Source organism: Rhinoderma darwinii, chromosome 1, assembly GCF_050947455.1.
Source record: "Rhinoderma darwinii isolate aRhiDar2 chromosome 1, aRhiDar2.hap1, whole genome shotgun sequence".
Lineage (NCBI taxonomy): Eukaryota > Metazoa > Chordata > Amphibia > Anura > Rhinodermatidae > Rhinoderma > Rhinoderma darwinii.
This window is the reverse complement of record NC_134687.1, coordinates 4,090,922-4,113,880: the sequence shown is the minus strand read 5'-3', so window position 1 is coordinate 4,113,880 and position 22,959 is coordinate 4,090,922. Positions and strand designations below refer to the sequence as shown.

Below are 22,959 nucleotides of genomic sequence, written 5' to 3'. Positions count from 1 at the left end.
ACACACACACACACACACACACACACACACACTATATGGAGAAAAGTATATGGAGACACCTCCACATTACACATACAGGAGCTTTTAGCACATCCCATTATAAATCCATAGACATTAATATGGAGTTGGTTCCCTCTTTGCAGTAGAACGTCTGTCACACTTATGGGGGCTTTCTACAAGATTTTGGGGTGTCTGTGGGATTTTTTTACCCATTCATCCAGAAGAACATTTGTGAGGTCTGACACGGATGTTGGGGGAGGGGGCCGGGCTCGTAATCTGCGTTCTAGTTCATCCAACAGGTGTTGGATGGGGTTGAGGTCAGGGCTCTGCGGCCAGTCAAGTTCTTCCAACCCAACCAACAAATCATGTCTTTATGGACCCTGTACACTGGGGCGCAGTCATGAGGACCCGTCAAGGGCCAAACCCCAAACTGTTCCCACAAAGTTGGAAGCTACAATTGTCCAAAATGTCTTAATGTCGTGAAACGTCAGGCAGGTAACGTCCTCCTGGAATTCACCAAACCCAGATAGAGAAGCGTCACTCCACAGAACACGCCAGATAGAGAAGCGTCACTCCACAGAACACGCCAGATAGAGAAGCGTCACTCCACAGAACACGCCAGATAGAGAAGTGCCACTCCACAGAACACGCCAGATAGAGAAGCGTCACTCCACAGAACACGCCAGATAGAGAAGCGTCACTCCACCGAACACGCCAGATAGAGAAGCGTCACTCCACAGAACACGCCAGATAGAGAAGCGTCACTCCACATGCAGCTGCTCGGCCCCCATGCCGAGAAACTCCCGGGCAGTGTATGTGCGGATTTTAATACCAGAGGAGGTCTGTAGTTATGGAGTCAGCGGAGTGTTGGCGACTTTCCTGCGCTTGCTCCTCAGCACTCCGCGCCCCGCTCTGTAACTTTACATGGTCTGCACTTGCGTTGCGGCGGTTCCTTCCCCTTTATAGTAATATCACTCAGAGTTGAAGGTGGAATATCTAGAAGGGAATTCAGTGATCTCTTTACAGACATTAGTGATATAACGGGTTGTAGTAAAGTGACTGCAGGGTGAGGATGGAGGAAACACCGGAATACAATGATTAAGAGGGGGGCACATACTTTTCTCTATATATTGGATCTACCTTCTCTCTATTATATGCCTCTGTATATTATATTTTACACTCTCTGTATACTATACCCCATATACATCATCTAGACCTGCCCCTCCATGTGTATGTATGTATGTATATATAGATATAGATATATATATATATATATATACATATATATACATATATATAAAAAACAAAGAAAAAGCAGCACCGCTCCTTCTGTGTAGGGTGCAAAAAATTCCCGTTCGGACACTCGACCAGTGTCCCAAATAACCAGCACACTCCAAGATACGAGACAGCACTCCAATAGTAGTGAAAAATAGGATCACTTTAATCACCCCTTCTGCAACGTTTCAGCCCTACTGCATTCTTGAGAAAGGCCCCATGGAGTAGGGCTGAAACGATGCAGAAGGGGTGATTAAAGTGATCCTATTTTTCACTACTATTGGAGTGCTGTCTCGTATCTTGGAGTGTGCTATATATATATATATGTTGTTTATTATTTCACTGCTCTCGGACCATCTTCCCGCAGCGCACGGAGCTGGCAATCTGCTAATAGGTTACCGTGTTTGCACTTTGCCTCCCCGGAGAAATGTATAATAGATTAAGTTGGCTTTGTTCAGTGCAAACAAGTCTGTGTTACCGAGAATATGAGTAACGCCGGTGTCCGTAATTGCCAACATCTGGCTTTCTATAAATCTGCTAAATTGCAAGGAAGGCGAATTAGATTTTACTGTCATAAGTAAAGCAATTACGTGCAGTATGCAGGCTGTCGCCTCCGAGTTCATCTGTAAAGCCCCCTCTCCTTTGAATGGCCAGCCCCATCCCACACCTTGACCTGTAATCTGTTTACAACTTATTGTCCAATTATTCCCAAACAGCTGGAGTACAATAAAGGCGATGTGTTGTGAATTAAAGGGATCCTTCTCCTCTTCCTCCTCTTCCCCTTCCTCCCTCCCTCTTCTTTCTTCCTCCCTCCTCTTCCTTCCTTCCCCCCTCTTCTTTCTTCCTTCCTCCCTCCCTCTTCTTTCTTCCTCCCTCCCTCCCCTCCCTCCTCTTCTTTCTCCCTTCCTCCTCCCTTCCTCCCTCCCTCTTCTTCCTTCCTTCCTCCCTCCCTCCTCTTTCTTCCTCCCTCCCTCCCTCCTCTTTCTTCCTCCCTCCCTCCTTCCTCCCTCCCCCTTTCCCTCCTTCTCCCTCCCCCCCTTTCCCTCCTTCCTCCCTCCCCCTTTCCTTCCTCCCTCCCCCTTTCCTTCCTCCCTCCCCCTTTCCTTCCTCCCTCCCCCTTTCCTTCCTCCCTCCCCCTTTCCTTCCTCCCTCCCCCTTTCCTTCCCTCCTTCCTTCCTCCCTCCCCTTTCCTTCCTCCCTCCCTTTCCTTCCTTCCTCTTCCCCTCTCCCCCCTTTCCTTCCTCCCTCCCCCTTTCCTTCCTCCCTCCCTCCCTCTTCTTTCTTCCTTCCTCCCTCTTCTTTCTTCCTTCCTTCCTCAATCCCTCTTCTTTTTCCCTTCCTCCCTCCCTCTTCTTTCTTCCTTCCTCCCTCCCTCCTTCCTCCCTCCCCCTTTCCTTCCTTCCTTCCCCTTTCCTTCCTCCCTCCCTCCCCCTTTCCTTCCTTCCTTCCTTCCTCCCTCCCCCTTTCCTTCCTTCCTCCCTCCCTCCCCCTTTCCTTCCTCCCTCCCCCTTTCCTTCCTCCCTCCCCCTTTCCTTCCTCCCTCCCTCCCCCTTTCCTTCCTCCCTCCCTCCCCCTTTCCTTCCTTCCCTCCCTCCCCCTTTCCTTCCTCCCTCCCTCCCCCTTTCCTTCCTCCCTCCCTCCCCCTTTCCTTCCTCCCTCCCTCCCCCTTTCCTTCCTCCCTCCCTCCCCCTTTCCTTCCTCCCTCCCTCCCCTTTCCTTCCTCCCTCCCTCCCCCTTTCCTTCCTCCCTCCCTCCCCCTTTCCTTCCTCCCTCCCTCCCCCTTTCCTTCCTCCCTCCCTCCCCCTTTCCTTCCTCCCTCCCTCCCCCTTTCCTTCCTTCCTTCCTCCCTCTTCTTTCTTCCTTCCTCCCTCTTCTTTCTTCCTTCCTTCCTCCCTCTTCATTCTTCCTTCCTCCCTCTTCATTCTTCCTTCCTCCCTCCCTCCCCCCCCCTTTCCTTCCTCCCTCCCTCCCCCCTTTCCTTCCTCCCTCCCTCCCCCTTTCCTTCCTCCCTCCCTCCCCCTTTCCTTCCTCCCTCCCTCCCCCTTTCCTTCCTCCCTCCCTCCCTCTTTCTTCCTTCCTTCCTTCCTTCCTCCCTCTTCTTTCTTCCTTCCTCCCTCCTTCCTCTTTCTTCCTCCCTCCTTCCTTCCTCCCCCTTTCCTTCCTCCCCCTTTCCTTCCTCCCTCTTCTTTCTTCCTTCCTCCCTCTTCTTTCTTCCTTCCTCCCTCTTCTTTCTTTCTTTCTTCCTTCCTTCCTTCCTCCCTCCCTCTTCTTTCTTCCTTCCTTCCTCCCTCTTCTTTCTTCCTTCCTCCCTCTTCCTTCCTCCCTCTTCTTTCTTCCTTCCTCCCTCCCTCCCTCCCTATTATTTCTTCCTCCCTCCCTCCTCTTTCTTCCTCCCCCTTTCCTTCCTCCCCCTTTCCTTCCTCCCCCTTCTTTCTTCCTCCCTCCCCCTTCTTTCTTCCTCCCTCCCTCTTCTTTCTTCCTCCCTCCCTCCCTCTTCTTTCTTTCTTCCTTCCTTCCTCTTCTTTCTTCCTTCCTTCCTTCCTCTTCTTTCTTCCTTCCTCCCTCCCTCTTCTTTCTTTCTTCCTTCCTTCCTTCCTTCCTCTTCTTTCTTTTCTTCCTTCCTTCCTTTTCTTTCTTTTCTTCCTTCCTTCCTTCCTCCCTCACTCCCTCCTCCATAGGGCAATTTATTTTCACTGGTTTGATTTATTAGGTCTTTCTCTACTCACATCCAAAGCTGCTTTCAAAATTCTACTAGTTGTCATTGTAAACTGCAGTTCCCCTATACCCTAAAAGCTTAGTTCTAACTGTGAAGCTCTCATCTGAATACCCACAGTGCATTTCCCTCAGCAGAATTTTGAATGCAGATCTGGAGGTGACTAGAGTCAAAAACATGATGTAACAAGATCAGAAATTTAGATTCAATGAAATGACAAACACTGTTTTTGCAGATATTGATGAATGCGCTTTGAGGACTCACACGTGTTGGAACGATTCGGCCTGCGTCAACTTAGAAGGCGGATTTGACTGTCTCTGTCCGTCTGGACCGTCCTGTACGGGAGACTGTCCCCATGAAGGAGGGCTGAAGAGGAATGGCCAAGTCTGGACCCTAAAAGAAGACAGATGTTCTGTATGTTCTTGCAAGGTAAAGTCAAAGAAGGAGCAGCGGATACGTTGGTTGTGTCAAAATGTCACTGTTTACGACACTGCTTGCTGTCTGTGAATGGAAACATTATTTTTTTATGCCCCCAGAGGCTAGAAAAAAAATCTGGATAAACCTAATACTTCTCACAACTGAGGGTTTGCTACAATTGTATTCAGTCTCTCCTCTCTGAGCTAAAGAGCTTGGACTCTAGCCTGGTTACTTTACCTGTACTGATAAATTGTAGCAAACTTCCATCTGCCCCCGAAATTTAGACAGTAAAAAAATAATGAACAGTTCTGAGTGATTTACACATGACTGCAGGAGAACACTACAAAGTTTGTTTTGATTCTTAACCATGGAGATGCATAGGAGCTGTATACACAAGACGGTAAGGGTTTTTTTGTGTTTTTTTTTTAATCACAACTATTTAAAAATGAAGCAATTTATCAATCATAGATGCATCGCAGCAATAAATATCTTCCCATTGGTCAGTAGTGAGACTTTTACCACCGTAGCCACAATTATTACTATTTACGTAGTGATCCTTAGTGATTATTGCTACGACTATGGAGCGGGGACAGCGCTCAGTATAACTTTCTTAGACCACCAGGAATTTTTAAATTCCGTAAAAATCAAGCCTTACTTCGAATATTGCCTAGGGCCCTGATTGTGGGTGTCTTCACCTCCTTGGCAGTGTTTATAACAGGGGGATACTTAGATGGCCCCATAGCATAAACTAAAATTGCCACGTTTCCTCTCGGTTCATAAAGAATTGGAGACTTGTTGGCCTCTCTTGGACCAATATGGCCCCCCATCCATACACCTATACAGACAGTGAATATTTTGGAATTAGTCCTTCCTTAAGCTCTCACCTGTGTTGTGGAATAAAGATGGGGCCCCACTGATCTGGATCCCCTCATTTCCATGGGTATCCTGAGTGTCGAACGTAGTGGATGGGGGACCACATGGCAAAGATAAAAAATTAGGCCCCTTTTCAGGTGCTGATTGACACCAGCACACATCTAACCACTCCAGACAGAAAGTGCCTCTGTCTAATAACAGCACCTGCAAAGACCAACCCAGTATGTCCCCCCCCCCCCTCTACCTAGGGGCCCCATAACAGCATGAGCTGCCTCAATGGTACATATGCCCTTATGCCTTCCCCCATAGTGGCACTAGTTCACACCTGCATAACCCCCCATCCAGTTCAAGGGTCTAACACTTAATTGAGTCTCATCCCTAATAGAAGAGCATGGCATTATGACCGCCTCCTATCCCCTTTACAGCGCCAATTTGGGGGGAGACCTCATAGGGCGACATTTTTGGACAGCCTGATCTAGGGCCTATCCTTTCCATCGACCCATAGCAGCCGCATGCCCTTTACCTCTGTGATGTGCCCGTCCTTGGTAAAACCTGTAAGAAAACAGGGAAACTTCTACAATACACAAACATCACCTGAACCCCCAGTCTCCGAGCAATGATCGGGGTTAACAAAGCCGAGTTTCCCGTTCCGGGTGACGTCAGCGTTCCATTACGTTTGCTCGTGACTCACGTTATCTCCGCGTCTGTTCCTGCTGTAATGTGAATATAAGATCATCTGGAGAAGTAAATGGGACATGCAAATGATGAAGATGTTGGCGCACGACACCTGCAGCGCCATTTTCTGCAGATTACTTCAGGGTGTCTGTTTTAGAAGAAGCGATCGCCAGCCTGGAATCATTTCTAAGTGACACTTTACAGATTAGTTTAATATGCAGCTTTCTATTTTAAATCGGAAAACACAGCTGTGTAATGGAGAGCGGCGAGGAGCCCACGGAAACGCGGAGGGAAGATAAAAATATCCCGAAATTCACGGAGATAAACCTCTGCATCACAAGACGTGTGATAATAGATTGTCAGCCTGTGAATGACTGCTGAAAAATGGACCAGAACTTTCCATATGGGTTATTAGGACACGTTCAGTCACCCCCTCCACTGCAAAGTTCTGGACCCCCCCCCCCTGCACCTCTGTGCATTACATGGGTGTCCATTCATTTTAATGGGTGCAATGTAATGATCCAGCAGGAGAGCCACTTGGTCGCGGGCGGGCGGACTGGTCGGCCGGATGGAGGAGAATGGGGTGGACAAACCCTTTAAAAATGTATTCTTATCATTTCAATCCCAAGGGTCATATTGGTGGGATCTGTTTGCTTCCACCCCACCCATGCATAGAATTAGTGGGTCTCAGAAAGGCTCTCCCCACCTCAATGAGAGCCGCATGTAACCGTCCTCATCATTCCTGGGTGATTCTGTGAGTGGGGTCCTAAAATTAAAGTCATTCTGGATATTTGGTAGTCCGAGCTCCTTATATAGGACCTGTCCCATTTTCTGACATGTCTTAGTAAATACTCGTATCCCCCCTGAAACAACAATCCTGCAGCACCTTTTTTTTATAATTCCACGTTGTGCCGTTCCTCTGTTATTCCTCCTAGAAATGTTTGAATAGATTGGCAACTGGGTGGTATCAGTTGGGGGTGTGTCCTACACAGACTGGCACTGTCCAATCAGTGCTGACATAATAGGACTAGGGGCACGCCCCTTAGACAAGGAGAATGGTAACACCCAGTTGTCCGTTTATTCAAAGATATTGTGGAGGAATAACAGAGGAACAGCACAACACCGCGTTCTAAGAAAATATGTTCCAGAATTACAAGTATTTACCAAAACAGATATGTCAGGAGAGGCGACAGGTCTTCTTTAAAGGGGTTGTCTAATTTATACACCTCTCTATTATGCCCTTAGGGCATACGAATAGGGATTGTTGTAATGGAGCTGGATCATATCTCTGCTGGTAAGAGGGCGGAGCTGTGACAACCTCTCAGTCATTGGCATAGAGCAAGATTTTCATACATAGAAGGAAGAGTTATACAACAGCACAAGCAACACCAGTGACAACCACTTTTCTAAGCTAGAAATGTCCTCAGAGTACTCCTCCTGGCAGCCAATACCAACAGCATTACTCAGCAGCAGGCTTTCATACAAGGCTTTCTAGTTGCAGATCATGATGACATGGTTTCTCTCCTTTCTCCAGTCTTTTCTCTGGCCCTAAATATCACGGACAACCCCTTAAAGGAACACTCCAGACTACTGATATACTGTCCTAATGTAAGGCCCGAAGGGGAGCGGTGTATGACACATGGATATAAAGAACACCAAAGAGAGAATCCCTGTGTCATGCTCAGTACAGTTCCCGTGGGGGCGGAGCATGACACAGTGTATTAGTTTTGCTCGGAGTGTTCCTTTACGACTATGGCGAATGACACAGCTCCTGGGGTGTTGCTTTTGGACGGTGCAGTTTTAAGTCGTTACAGTGTACAAGTGCAGGCACTGCATGCTGTCTGATTTCACAGGAGGGGAGGCGACTGCCAACATTCACAGGGAGGAATGGTCGCAGCAATAATAATGATGGAGCGTCTAGCAGTTGGGAATCAATGAGCGAGTCATTTGTAATCACCCTTATAATTTACGGCTCCTTCTTCTCAACATTCACCCGATAATTTAGCTTCATAAATAAATTACGAGACGCATTTTATACCCACGTCCCCGTGATAGAACAGGAAAATAACAAAACCCGACCATGATCACGTCTCACCCCCCAAGTGCCATAAATTGTAGGACTGATTTCTCCTCCAGTCCCGGTGCTTAGTGGTTTATCAGCTTTTTGTGACGAGTGATAATATTTTGCCGCTTATTAGCCGGGGGGATGGGGACTTTGCACCTGTCGGTGCTGCAGCCCCGGTAATGACAAGTAATACCTTCACCATCATTATAGCTGGGAATATTAGAGGTGATAGTAATTGAATGCGCTGAGAATTGAGGGAACGCGGCAGGTAATGACTGTGGGTATATTGCTTTAGCGTTGACCTTATTCAACCCAGCCATCTGCAGATAGACAGCGCGCCATATGCCTCGTGCACCGGGCGGGAGGACGGGATGTTTAAGCGTTCAGGAGACGTGCTGGGTAGATTGGCGGAGATGTGCTGGGTACAATATGGAGAATGCACTCATCCTGCTATAGGAAGGCTTCTAATACAACATGACCTTGCAATGCAATGGATAATCAAGAGAATGCGGATAGTGATGTATATGGAGTCCTTGTGGGTATTTGAGGTCTGTGGTATCCCTACAAAGAGGCCAACACTGAAATGCTTCCCCTGTTTGCCATGCTGTAGTTACCACTAGGGGGAGCTCACTGCATACAGGTTTGTACAGCTCCCAGTGAGATTAATATTAGCATGATAAATCCATATGCAGTGAGCTCCCCCTAGTGGTGGCTGTAGGCAGTCAGAATTCCATCACTCACGTCAGAAAAACAAAGCCCCCTAAACAGACATATTATGAACTTAATCAGGACTGGGGGGCGTGTGGACTTGAGCACCGCTGCAATGCCTAAATGAAGTGGCGCTCAGGTCAGTTGTCACAGGACGGAGGGCATTTTTTTTTAAACAAACGTTGTATTGCCAGGGGTAGTGACCTGTGCACTCATGTCATTATGTTATGAGGAGGAGGAGAATAGAGTTAAATTGGAGATTATAGATTGAGAGTTAAATACTGGAAGGAGCAGGGACCTCCCGCAGCACAGAGTATTTCAGTAGATCAATGTGCTGATCTTCTGAGAGGTTGAGACCTGTCCACTTAGGTGATGTTAATGAGAACAGGGCTGCAGGTAACCGGGGCAGTGGCATGGTGTGAGGAGGGGTATAAAGACAAATAGGAGGTCACAGACTGAGTATAAAGGCCACAGCAGCACAGAATGTTTCAGAGGGTGAGTTGGCTGATCTTGTGTGATGATGATATCGAGGAAAGGGCTGCCATGTGATAGGGGCAGTAAAATATGAGGAGGGGAAGGGAGATAAGTGGGAAATCAAACACTGGAAAAAGCAGGATCCCCAGCAGCACAAAGTATTTCAGGAGGGGAGACTTAATACGGTACTGAATGTTGTAAGATCAGTGGTTTCTACTTCATATGAAATACTTCTGACTGGTCTGTGTACATGGCGGGGCTCCGCTCATTGAACTGCACGTTGCAGCGGCATGCTGAGATTTGTAGTTTCACCGCAGATAATAAGCCTCTGGCTACTTCAGCCTGAACATAATCATTAGTCACTTGTTCACATAGACCAGTGCGCGTCTACACAGTGAACCCAGCACCTGGAGAGAAGATACCAAAATAATTAATCCCTATGTGCATGTTCACATAGACCAGATTGTGCTTATGCTGCAGAAACGCCACAGCGAGGAGAGCGCCCGTGCTGCGTCCACACCCTTACTACCACATCAGATCAGCAATGGATGGCAACCGGCAGGAATACGTCATAACTGGACGAGTAGTGATCACTGTAGGTCAATAAAGGTCACATCCAAAAGGGGCGTGGCTACATGATCCAATATTGCAACAAATGTATCATCGTGTATCATCCCGTTACGGCAGATGAAGTATATGTATACAGGCCATCCGGTGCTACTTGTGATACATTGTAATAAAGACCAAGGCACACAACCTTTTGCAGCTGCAATTTATCCACATTTTTGCGGACCCATTATTTCACGGATCGGTGCAGGGGCCGCAAATCCACATCGCAAAAATCAGGACATGTTATTTTACGGTCCGGTTTTGCAAATTCACCACTACTGGTGAATTTTTGCGAGTCCGTGAATCCTGATGACACTCGGCTGTACAAGGATTTTTTTGCGGAGCGCAAAACCAATGCGATAGAGTTCATTTATTTTTCACAAATACGGTTCCATAGTCATCCGCATATCTGGCACGCTGTCCACAAATATCGTCCGCAGTACATCCATATTTATCAATCCACAAAAAAAAAAGGAGGCTACAAATGATGTCACCAACATGTCCCAACCCTGTGAAAAGGTCACATGATCGCTCAGATGCCATTTTCTTGGGGAATCCCCTGCCGTCGCATAGCAACGCTTCTGCAATTACAAATTAAAGATGCACATCCGTAGCCGTCCAAAATTTTGCACGCGCCCATAGACTTCTATAGGCGAGTCTGTGCCGCAGTTATGGACATGAATGGGACATTTTCTATTTTTTACGGATCATCTCTACATCCCGGACGCACATCTATAAATATATGGAGAGGTGTCCGTGATCTGTAGAAATTAATGGGTCCGCAGATTATCAGTAATTACTGATAAGAACTTTGGTCGTGTGCATGGGGCCTAATGGGTTGTTTAATTATAAATATGTGACCCCCATCCACGAAATGTTCAGAATGAAATCGCTCAATACACAGCTATTTAGATTAGGAAGCGCGGTCTCATTTTCCATCTCTGATCCAAACCCAGATCAGTGAACAAACAAGCGAAAAAGTCACAGGGCAACACCATGATTGGTGGTAAAAGCATACCTCCCAACCGTCCTGGATTCCGGGCAGTGTCCCACTGTCCCGGGCAGCCGAGTGTATGTCCCGCTGTCAACTGTATCTGCATCCTCAGGACACAGATACAGTTGTTTCCCTGCTTCAGCATTGGGTTCATCAGCTCCCACCTTCAGAATTAGTTCAGAGCGCTGTGCTCGGGGAAGCCCTAATGTCACTGTCCATATATGGACAGTGACCCTAGTGGCTACTGATTGAGCAGGATCCCTGTTGCCAATGATCTGGCCGGGGATTCTGCTCCTAGAGTAAACCCCTGAGGTCACTGTCCATATTTAGTCATTGACATCAAGGGCCTCTCCTGGAGCGGAATCGCCGGCCAGAGTCAGCAACGGGGATTCCATTCAAGGAGTAGTCACTGACGTCACATATATGGACAGTGACATCAGGGCTTCCCTCTAGGAGCGGAATCCGTGGCCTATGCTCTGGCTGGAGATCCCAATCCTAGAGGGAGTCCCAATGGCACTATCTACAGGGTCGGGGGGTAGCGCTAACTTCAAGGGGGGTGTGGCACTATCAACATGGCCCCTGTGGCACTATATAGGGGCACTATCTACATGGGTGCGCTGCATCGGTTGTCCCTCTTTGTGATACTTGAAAGTTGGAAGGTATGGTAAAAGGGGAAATCCAGTGAAGATGATCTTGTGAGAAGACATTAGTAAAGTCTGGGACCTCGGACCACCACAGATTTCCAGAATGTAAGGGCTCAGTAAAGAGCAGACCGCTTCTAAGCGCACAGACATTGGTGTGACGGTTCTTTGCTTAGAATATTTCCAGTAACAGAAATCCCTGTGAACCATAGTTGTTAATTTTCCCAAATATTGCCCCGTGTAAGAGGGCCTTAATCCCACCAAAATATGGAATACAATGGGTTAATCAAACTGCCAATTACACTGTGGCTACACGGCGAGTTTGGTCAGGCTATATGAAGTGTGTGCAAATGGTTTGCGACTTGCTGTGACATTAAAGTTGCGCTATTATACAGTGTGAGTCGCAAACGAATCGCAGTTGCACGTGACGCATGTTGAATTCCATGCCGGAAAAGTCGCGTTTGACTTTAGGTCCGTGCCCGAAACTCCAGCAGCTGTGAATTTTTAGCGACTGTCATGTCCTGGTCCCATAGTATCGCGACCACATTCACAAGTATTACTGACGAATATCGGAATGCGACTTCGCGATTTTCGTGGCGCCTTTTTCTTTAGAACATCAAACACCTCGAAGATATTTCCAAATAGTTACAAATGGATATCTTACGCCTCTGCCGTCTGGAGTGAAACTTTCAAATGAAGAGAAGGGTCACGGGAAAGCTGGGTGGTTCCTGACTTGACTCGCCCGGTCTATAAATCCAAGTCTTAATGACGGATAAACCCGAGTCGTGTGATATGGACGTTCTTCATCCCGGAAACCGCGGCATAACGAGTAATATTTCAGCCGCGCTGTCCTCCGTCCTGTGACAGCTGTCTCCTGTCACTTTTTAATGAAGCGTTCTTTTTTTTTTAAAATTGATACGGGGCGACCTGTGCCGCCCGGGCGTACTGAAAATTGTTTTCTTCGCGCTTATTCTGGAGACAGCGTGCGGCTAAGTGTCGCTGTGACAGCTCGGAGAAGAGGCAGCTACTTAAAGATTTCATTCACATAATTGATGAGATGTGAAATTGGTTCACTCTCTATTTGCCCCGGAGCTTTTTCCAGCACCCACTTTTTATTTTTCCGTGGATAATGGAGAGAAATTTTGAGTTTGTGGGGGGGGGGGGGGGGGTCTTCAAAGTGTTAACGGAGAATCACATCATTGATTGAATGGGGAGCGGATTATCAGAGATTTGTTAAGGAGGAAGAGGCTCATTAGAAATCCGGAAAATATGCACGTTTTCCTTCAAGGAGCTGGGGCTGTCGCTTCTCTGGATCAGCGCAGGAGGGTCCTCTGTGGATCATCCTGTATTAATCTCGGTTTGCAATTGATTTGCTGCAGGAAATGAGGGAGAGACGACTCTACATAATGACTGCCCAAGTCGATAGGATCGAAAACATCATTCAATTCTGTAGACAAAGCCCACCCGAGGGTGCACCCCTCCCCCTTCTGCTTTGCTTCCTAATTAACCTCTATTTGGACCTGATTTCCCAAGATAATGTCCAAAATTGAAGAAAAATTCCACCTTAAACTGACATCAGTTTATGGGAAACCTGGGGGACAAAAATGGATCGTCGTTACGCCTCTCGCCAGCAGACCTCCCAACATTTGAATCATTATTCGCTCGACCCTCCCTCGATAAATCCAGGAACGGCCACAAAATTTCCCAGAATGCCCACTTTTTCGGCATATTTGCATAAGCCTTCTCTCTTTTCAGGGCAGTTTGGGAGGTATGCACCCTTTCTATTTCCGCATGCCCTATTAGGGCTCATGGACATCATACAGAGGGGTCTGCTCTTCAGGACCCCTCTCTATTAGCCACCGCATAGGACTCACCATTTAATACTACATTTCCATGGGATATCCCATAAATGGGGGTCTTCGCTCTGGGACTCCATGTTGGGGTGGTCGCTTATCCGGCTGTATATGCAACTCACATATAAATGAAAAGAGCACGGCGGGACGGGGGTCCGGTGGACCCTGTTCCGGAGATAGGCGCGGGTATAAAGTAGTTAGCTTTAGAAGAAAACTACATCTGCTACAATGCAAAGCAGCAGCATACATTGCATTATATGATCTCACAGTAGTTCTAGCGATACAGATTTCTGGATGCAGCTTTGGATGTGATTGGAGAAGTCATGTACATCTCAAATGAAGCAAATTATTGCGCACTGTTTCTTACGGAACGAGACTCCGCTTAGTGATGGACACGTCTCATACTTACTAGAAGCAAAATTCACTCATCTGCTTTTCTGTTATCTTTCCCTGACAGGATGGGAAAATCTTTTGCCGAAGAACGGCGTGCGACTGCCAGAACCCGAGCGTTGATCTGTTCTGCTGCCCGGAGTGCGACACCAGAGTCACCAGCCAGTGCCTGGATCAAAACGGCCGCAAACTCTACCACAGCGGAGACAAGTGGACCTACAGCTGCCAGGAGTGCCGCTGCCTGGTAAGACGGATTAACCCCGTGTGTTATATGGAGCAGTCATCAACATCCAATTACTAAGAGCTAGAGATGGTGCAAATATATTATAGCGGACACCCCAAGAACCCCACCGTTCCAGTGCCGCGAGGATAAGTGGACATGTTAAAAGAACCAACCAAATACTAGCGCAGGACACTACTCACAATGCATATATGGTTGTGTTCAGATGGCACTGGTTTCTTTGGGTGCTCGAGGTAGGGTCCCAACCCGGGTATAGGTTAAGAATTTGTACTCGGCACACCTTGCTTGTGTTACAAAAATATATTTTTATTTTTATGGATGCCAGAGGCTGTATGTGCGACGTCGACGTTTCGGTCAGACAGACCTTCGTCGGGCACTGAGCCGTGCTGGGGACTGGATCGGTACAAAATGATGCGTGTATAGCGCTGCTGTGGTCAGTAACCGGCGGCTTACCGCTCTGTGTTGGCGAAACGTCGACGTCGCACATACAGCCTCTGGCATCCATAAAAATAAAAATATATTTTTGTAACACAAGCAAGGTGTGCCGAGTACAAATTCTTAAACTACTCACAATGCATTCTCATCAAGAGCTGCCTCTCCTTTCCTGTACATCACCATAGTACCTCCCTAAGCTCCTCCCTTTCCTTCCGATCCCTCTCTTTTATCCCTCTTTTTCCTTCTTGTCCCGGTCCTCCCTCCTGCCCCTCACTTTCCGCCCCGTGCCTCCCCCTCCTCAGCCGGTCTCTTCTATCACACACATGATCCTCCTTACAATGTCCACCTTCCCACTATTGGTGAAGCAATTTCCCGTTTCCCTTGGAGTTTTTCATAATAAAAAAGTGACATCATCGTAAAGAAAACTAAATCTAGAAATTAATGATACAAGTAACAGAGGATATAGTTCCCACACTGATTGTCAGTTTGCACTCTCCACGTTCCTGAAACTAAGGCCTTATTCACACGGACCTATATAATCCAATGTGGCCGTTCACATGGTCGTTGTTTCAACGGACCGTGTGAAGGGTCCATGAGAAATTAGGACAGGTCCTATTTTTTCACACTTCACGCATCCCTCCATAGACTCTAGTCTATGGGGGATGCGTGATATCGCGTCCTGCAGCGCAGAGCACAGATGCACCTCGGACGTGAAAAACTGCAGTTTTTCACGTCCGAGATGCGCAACGATTGTGTGAATCCGGCCTAAAGGACAGGGCTTAATCTGTGTGCTTTTGTGTTTTACTGCAGACAGGGTAGAGGAGGGGGGAGGCTCATGCTGCAGACAGTTGTCTTACAGCCATACATAGGATAGTGAGAAGGAGGGGGGGGGAGGGTGGGCTGATCTCCTGAAACACAAAAAAGTTTTCTTTATGTATTTCTCAGTTTTAATTGCAACAAGACAAATAAGATCAAAAAGAAAGGAGGAGAGTAAATATACCAAATGCTCCAAAAAAATTATAAAAATGTCCCAATAATTACTCTCGTAGTGTTCCTTTAAAACGGACACCACCAGGGGCACATACTATGATTAATAAACCCAAATATTATGGGATCTTGCCTTTTCACTACTGTGGCAATAAGTAGTTGGAATTTTCCTATATGGACCACCCAAGTATTAGGGCAGTAGACCCCCTACTAACCAATCAACCTCTTCAGGCCCCTCCCTTTCTTGTTCTGTCCCACCCCAGGTCCCTCCCCTTTTCCTCCACTCATACTTTCTTGTCCTGGGCGGGTCCACTGCCCACAGGGAGGGTTTCTAAATGAAGGTGAGAAAGAAAACTGGCAAAGGCAATGGATTAAAAAAATGTTTCAAAAAAATATGTATAAAATGTGTCCATCTTTCCCATAATCGGACTAGAAGGACTGTCAATTTACAGTGGTCATAAATGGGGGATTTCTGTGGATTCAGTTGTTTCTTGAACCTTCTAGAAGTCTTTCTAGTGTCTTAAATGGTGGAATATTCTAAAAGATTACAAACCAGCTTGACCCGTTCTTTTATCTCGGCAGGCCGGGGAGGTGGACTGTTGGCCTCTGAGCTGTCCGTCTCTGGGCTGCGAGTACACGGCTATGTCAGAGGGCGAGTGTTGCCCACACTGTGTGGACGACCCCTGCTTAGCCGACAACATCACCTATGACATCAAGAAGACCTGTGAAGACGTCCATGGGGTCACCCGGCTCAGCGGCTCCATATGGACCATGTCCGGATCTCCGTGTACAAATTGCAAATGCAAGGTAAATACTTCAAGGAAAGATCATTCCCCACTGAGATCTAAAAACGAGCTAGAAATAGAAGACGGGTCGTCCGCGTGAGTTTTTAATCCCTCTATTCAGTCATTTTTTAGTTTTCTTGGTCTCCATCCTGGCTATGGTCGACTTTTCAAAAAGTTGGGATTTTGGGTGACAACCACTAATGACCACCATAGCTCCGCCCACCTTAAATTTTATAACAACCACTAATGACCACCATAGCTCTACCCACCTTAAATTTTATAACCAAAAAAATAAAAAAAATTATACTCCCGCCGCCCCTTTAACCATCATCACTAAATTGTAATATGCTCATAATATGGAGTATAATAAGCGGCAAAAATATTCGCCTGGATATAGCCCGTTCCTGCTCTGTAAGGACATCCATGATGGATCTCTGAATATTGAAGACGATGATTAGGCTATGGACAAAGAATATGCATACAAAAGTCTCCTGCCGTTTTGTGTATACAGCTCCTGTCCGGACCGATGTGTCCATGGTTACTACAAATAATCCTTGTGTACAGTACGATCCTGACACGCCATTGCCTCTTCTCGATAGCTTTCAGACAGTAGAAGGGGACACACGTCTGCATTGGAGCTGTATACACAGAACGGTTGGAATCACTTCCTTTCTTTCTGATTTTATATCCATTGAACCAATGCAAACCGGTTGCTAAAGTATAAATACCCTTCAGTTATTATATAATGAAAAGTTCTGCAACTTTCTAATATATTTTGAATTCCAACCCAAGATATTTTTGCAGTTATTAAATAGAAACAAATTTGTTTTCATACAAAAAGGTGAACGAACGCCTGTATAGACCCAAAAACTTCTCACAGCTGAAGGCTTGATACAATGTGTTTAGTCTAGGCAATGCTCTGTGAGTTGATCACTCTTACCTACACTGATAATTTGTTACAATGTATCAGCACAGGAGAGAGATTTGTAGAGGATTGTCTAGACTGGATACAATTGTAGCAAACTCAACTGTGAGAAGTTAGGGTACGTTCACACAGAGTTTTTTGCAGGCGGATAAATCTGCCTCAAAATTTCTTTAGGAATGTTGAGGCCGATTTTGACCGGCCCGCACTCTCTTTGCTGTGGCCATTGAGTACCGCGGGCAAAAAACGCAGCAAAAACCGCTTTCTCTGCCTCCCATTGATGTCAATGGGAGGTCAGAGACCGAAACGCCTGAAGAAAGTGCTTGACGCTTCTTTTTCCCACTGGGGGGAAACAAATGCGATTTCGGATGCTTTTTGGCACAGCTTCCGTGTCAAAATCTGTACAAAGAAAACTCAGTGTGAACATGGCCTTATAGGTCAGGACAGGTTTTTCTTTAAAACCTCTGGATGCTAACAAGAATGTTTCCATTCACCGACAGAAAGCAGAGATCTTAAAAATGGTGAAGAATTGATACACAAAACCTATTACAAAGTTACCTCACTCATCATTACCGATGGCTGAGCTTCATTTAGAGAAGACTGGAAAACTCCATATAGCGTGGGATGTCATGATGAGCGGATTATGGGGTGTCCTGCTGCCGGGACCCCTGGGAACAACCATTATCACACAAAGGATTGTCAGAGGTAGACACCCCCCCCCCTTTTATAAGATTGCCGCAATATTCCGGTCCGTGAAGAGTAAATTAACAGTAGTCGTCACAGCGGCTGCGATCTGCGGCGATCACTTTATCAGGACACCCGAGGAGATCACACGAGCCGCTCCTACAACTTTACTCACATCAACAGGCGGCCCAGCCCCCGCCCCCGTCGTGTTGGCGGGATACGTTTAATTTAGGACTTGGACTGGATTCTCTACATTATTAAAATTGATTGAGCGACCTCCAGCCGGGGGCTCGTCGGGAAACGCAGGGAAATAATTGTTGCTTCCGGTTTTAAAGGTACAGGCGGCGGTAATTGGGAATTTCTATTCACTTTGCATATGAAGGAACATTAAACATCATTTCTTTACTCTGCAGAGGAGAGAAAAAATAAATAAAGTAGATCCGTCATACATATAGAAAGGGTTTTATAAACTGGCAGCGGAAGCGATCGCACAGATCATAGACCCTCATATACCATTATCTTAAAGGGGAACGGCACATCTAATAAAGGGCATAGTTATAGTAGGGGCACCTGGTGCCTGAGGGGGTCTGAAAGCCCCTCTGACACAGGAGAAGACTCCAGTATTATCAATTACACACACATGGTAGGTGGGGGCCATTACAGATTTGGGATTGGGGTCTAGGATCTTCAAGTTACACCTCCGCTTCTGACAGGTCACCCAATGTCTTTTGCTAGTGTTGTCTTGAAGGGGGTTACCCAGGATTGAAAAAAAAACAAACCAAAAAAAACCTCTCTAAAACAGCGCCACACCTGTCCACAGGTTGTGTGTGGTATTGCAGCTCAGCTCCATTGAAGTGAAATGGGCTGAGCTGCAATACAACACTGAGGACAGGTGAGGCGCTGTTTTAGGAAGGAAGCAAGCGGGTTGTTCCAATTCTGGACAACCCCTTCAAGATATATTAGAATATAACTAAAAGTTGCAGTTCCCCTTTAAGAACCCTCCATAACAAAGAGGGAGTCTCAGATTTTGGGGACATATAAAATCCTCTTCTGTAAACTGAAATAAAATTATTTGATATCATGTTTTACGTATAGAGCTGGGTCTTTAACATGTTAAAGGGCCCAATTTCCACTAATAATAAAAAATGTCCTACTGAAAAAAATAACCAGGTCCTTATAGGAGTCAGTAGTCAGCAGTCAGCAGTCAGGAGTCAGCAGTCAGCAGCAGCCATTTGCTCCAGCGCATATGATTTCTACATGTGTGTCAGTCTTTACTGCAATCTGGCATTCTATTCATAAACCAGAGGGATAGGGGTGGACCATGTCATATATCATGCCTCATGGAAATGCAACAATGTATGAAATCGTTCTAAATAACCGGGAAGATTTGTCCTTTTAAATTCGGAGTGACTACACCTGTTGGAGCTGTAACGGCGGCCATGTTGGTGGTCACTCAGGTTTCCCAGATACATATATAACCAAGTATATAATGATTGGAGATAACCTGCATAGCTGACACCTGTGCACCGTGATGTGTGGGGTAGGGTGAACGTGAACAGCGGAGACGGCGTCGCTGAACGGCGTTCGAATATGCGAGCAAGTTGTAAAAAAATCTGCAACCTCGACTTTTCCACCCCCCAGTAAGAAGGTCATTTCTATTTGATCATTTTTGAGCACAGAGGGAATTCGGCTTCTAATAAAAGTGACTTCAGTGAGCGGCGGGTAAAGGGCAGTTCTATAAAACGCTGTAAGATGTGTGATCCACGGTACGGGGTGAGGCCGGCGCCTTCCTCCCGGGCGGCTGCGCTTCGCCTCCCCGCTGATCCTCATTTAAGCCGGCGCTTTTAAGTCTCAGACATTTATGGGTCACGTGGTTTTTTTCTGAGACACGAGAATTCGTCAAGAGTGAAAATGGATTTACTAATTCTTCATTCTATTCAAATGTCAGACCGAAGACAATGGGGAGGTTTAGGCCTCATTCACACCACCGCAATTTTTATCCGGAATTGCGTATAAAGTACCGATCCACTCATTTCTACAGCCCGCGGACACCTTCCCTTATGTTTACGGAAATAAATAGGAGAAAGTGTCTAACGTGGAATTTCTAGGTGCACAATTTTGGTCAATTTATTGCAATTTGCAGCGTTTTTGCCGCCTTGTTAAGCGACGCATCCTACGACATTATTAAAGTGGTTATCCGGGAAGCGGAGATTTTTTTTTTTAGGGGTTGCAAATAAAATGAATTAAAAAAAACGTACCTCTCCTTCCCCTGACGATCCAGCGCTGAGGCTCCGGCGACAGTCCTGGTGCTTGTTTACATTCACGTAGCATGTGACCCCCACAGCCAATCAGAGGGCTCGACAGGGCTCTCTGGCGACTAATCGTATTTCTGGGTATGCTAGAAATACAACATATGGCTGCTGAACCCTCTGATTACATGCAAGTAGCATGTGACTACTGCAGCCAAACGACAACGGGCACTGCTGCCGAAGCGACAACGCTGGATCGCCGGGGGCCAGGACAGGTAAGTATTACTTTTTATTTATTTCATTTGCAGCCCCTAAGAAAAAAAAAGTCACTTCCCGGATAACCCCTTTAAGTACATATGAGGGGACACGATCTTCCTTTAGCTCCAAAATGGAAAGCGAAACTCTCTAACGTGATGTAAAAGCCTAAAACATGTATGTAAGTGTGAGATATATACATACATACATACATACATACATACACACTATACGGGTTCCTGGTTGAATAGAATGCCAGAATCACAGTAAAGACTGACCCAGAGGCAAATCATTAGGAGGGAAAACAGGAACAAAACCGATGTAAAAGTGTAGATTGCCCATCATATAAAAATAATAATAAACCAGTAGTGATATCTCAATATTCTGCTTCTACAATATATCGAGGCAGTGGCAGATTATCCGTAGTGGCAGCCAAACCACCACCATGGTGCCAGCTAAGCAGGGGCGTGGCTCGGGGAGGGGCTACATTTGCATATGCCCTGGGTTCCAAGGTGGTCCCAACAAGCCACTTTGCCTTGGCCAGGATATTAAGATACAGGGATGTGGGCATCAAACTGAAACTTTGCCCCAGGTGAAGAAAAGCTGAACTACGGCTCCGTCCATGGCGCCGGGCACAAAAAAGTAGGAGTCCCCAAGCATTAATTCCTAAAGTGGTTCCGGAAGGGCATCATTTCATCAACGGGCCCCTCTCATGCCCCGTCCTGATATTTTACACTGAATAGACCACCAATATTGCCGCTCTCCTGGAGGGGTGTGGTCTTCTCAAAGAGGGGGTCACTGTATTTTTAAGGTTCTTCCTACTTTTTAGGGCAAAAACTAAATTGTTTCGTTTGTCCCTCTCCGCAGAATGGAAGTGTCTGCTGCTCCGTGGATCTAGAATGTCTTCACAATAATTAAAGGGACTCTCGCAGGGGAAGAAAAAAGAAAAGAAAAAATGACCGGATGCAGTTCTATAACGGAGTGAAGTGACGACGACTCAATGTTTTCTACAACGGACGATTACCAAAGTCTCCACCAGGGGGAAGATGTTTGGCAGTTGCTTGCGGATTTGCTGTTACATTCATCCATGATCGCCTGTGCCCGGGGTGGCCCAGGTTACAAGGATTCTTGCTCAAAAACTCCAGCAGTTAATGATCTCAATGTTGTGAGTCACAAACTTTTTACTTGTCCCATCGGAAAATTTAAATTGGTTTCTTGTAAAATTTGGTGTCTTTTTTTTTTTTTTTTTCCACCTTGGACCACCACGAATGGTGGAAGATCTCACCTTCACGAATGTCACGTCCCTGCTCCTGGATTTTATTTGAGGTCCCTGCCTGGTGTATTTATGGAAATCTGTATATATGTGCAGTCTAATGGCATAGCTTCTTTATTTAATAGCTTATGACGTCACCCAGTGTCTCGAAAAACATAAAAAAACTAAAAAACAAAAATAAAAGAAAAAAACTTTACAAGCTTGTTAGAGGAATAGGATCTCCAAAATGGACTTCAACCACAAGATGTTAAAGGGGTTGTACAGAATTAGAAGAACATGACCACTTTTGGCCAGAAACAGCGCCACCCCTTTCCACAGGCTGTGTCTAGTATTACAACTCAGCTCCATTAAAGTGAATGGGGCTGAGCTGCAATACCAAACACAACCTGTGGACAGGTGTGGGGCTGTTCCTGGACAACCCCTTTGAGTTCTCCTTTCCTTGTTGCTCTCAATGGAATGGACCTATGGTATTTCATATGGAATAATACGCTCCACCCAGTCGGAACAAGAACCCAACCTGAAAGTCAAAAAATTCATCTCTTGGACATCTACAGTTGATACTTTTATCTCTTTGTGGACCAGGCCAAGGTTACTGGATTTGTGAAGGACGCCAAGAAATAACGCACAACGCGCTGCTTTGTTGGATAATTAAGACAAAAATAACAAAATGTACAAAAATATTTTCACATAGCGATTATTTTCCGAATGACAAAATACCGCAGATAATAAAATGACAATAAATCCATGGGGAATGTAGAGAAATCTTTAAATTAATATTACTGCCTGGATAATTACTGCGTAAAGTTTTTGTTTTTTACTTCATTGATACGGAAAATAATAATTTTTGTTTTATTTGGGAATTTGAACTAAAAAAACAAAAGGATTGGTAGAAAGCGGTAACGTTTTGGTTCTGATTGTGAGAGGGAAATTAGATTTTTTTTTTTTTTTAAGAAACGCGTTTCGGTCCAGGCGGTAATGCTGTTTTTAAAGAATTTCCTCGTGACCGTTCTGAAGTCATCTTGTACATGTAAAATATATTTTACATAAGAGTTTACACTAAACACCACACAGGAATTGAATAAAGAACTTAATAATCTAAAAAAACATCTAACTAATAATGTGTTTGTCTTTTAGAAAATGTCAGGGGAGGGGGCACATGCAACTCACACCTGACTCCCCAATCTCTACTCGTTAGAAGGATCCCTTGACAATAAGCTGATCACCAAGTGTCTCCCTGCTGTGTTCGGGCAGTAAGTGTTCAGTTTCCATGCGGCGCCACCACAGGAGAAATGAAGTATTACACAGTGTCCATTTATATCAATGTGTTGTCTGTGTAATACAGAACAGGATAGGTCCTCCAGAGAGAGAGACGCTCTATGTAACCGCTCTGCACTCTGCCCAAGAGATGAGGATCCTGACCCCCCCTCTATTAACTCCGAAT

At 46.0% G+C, this 22,959-nt stretch overlaps 1 protein-coding gene across 1 annotated transcript; it reads left to right on the top strand.

The window, feature by feature from the left end:
* The first annotated feature begins 4,201 nt into the window (after nucleotides 1–4,201).
* On the top strand, nucleotides 4,202–22,464 carry LOC142665269 (protein kinase C-binding protein NELL1-like). The gene is made up of 4 exons (XM_075844914.1): nucleotides 4,202–4,417; nucleotides 13,755–13,931; nucleotides 15,933–16,157; nucleotides 21,113–22,464. The coding sequence occupies exons 1-4, from the start codon at nucleotides 4,202–4,204 to the stop codon at nucleotides 21,161–21,163; spliced, it is 669 nt and encodes a 222-aa protein (XP_075701029.1). The 3' UTR covers nucleotides 21,164–22,464.
* The last annotated feature ends 495 nt before the right edge of the window (nucleotides 22,465–22,959 follow it).

What these genes read in the sequence shown, in the direction of transcription:
- LOC142665269 (XM_075844914.1), top strand. Translation starts at nt 4,202, where the DNA reads ATGACAAACACTGTTTTTGCAGATATTGATGAATGCGCTTTGAGGACT. An exon ending in GCCAGGAGTGCCGCTGCCTG is followed by an intron (nt 13,932 to 15,932) that starts GTAAGACGGATT and finishes TTATCTCGGCAG; the next exon opens with GCCGGGGAGGTGGACTGTTG. An exon ending in GTACAAATTGCAAATGCAAG is followed by an intron (nt 16,158 to 21,112) that starts GTAAATACTTCA and finishes CCCTCTCCGCAG; the next exon opens with AATGGAAGTGTCTGCTGCTC.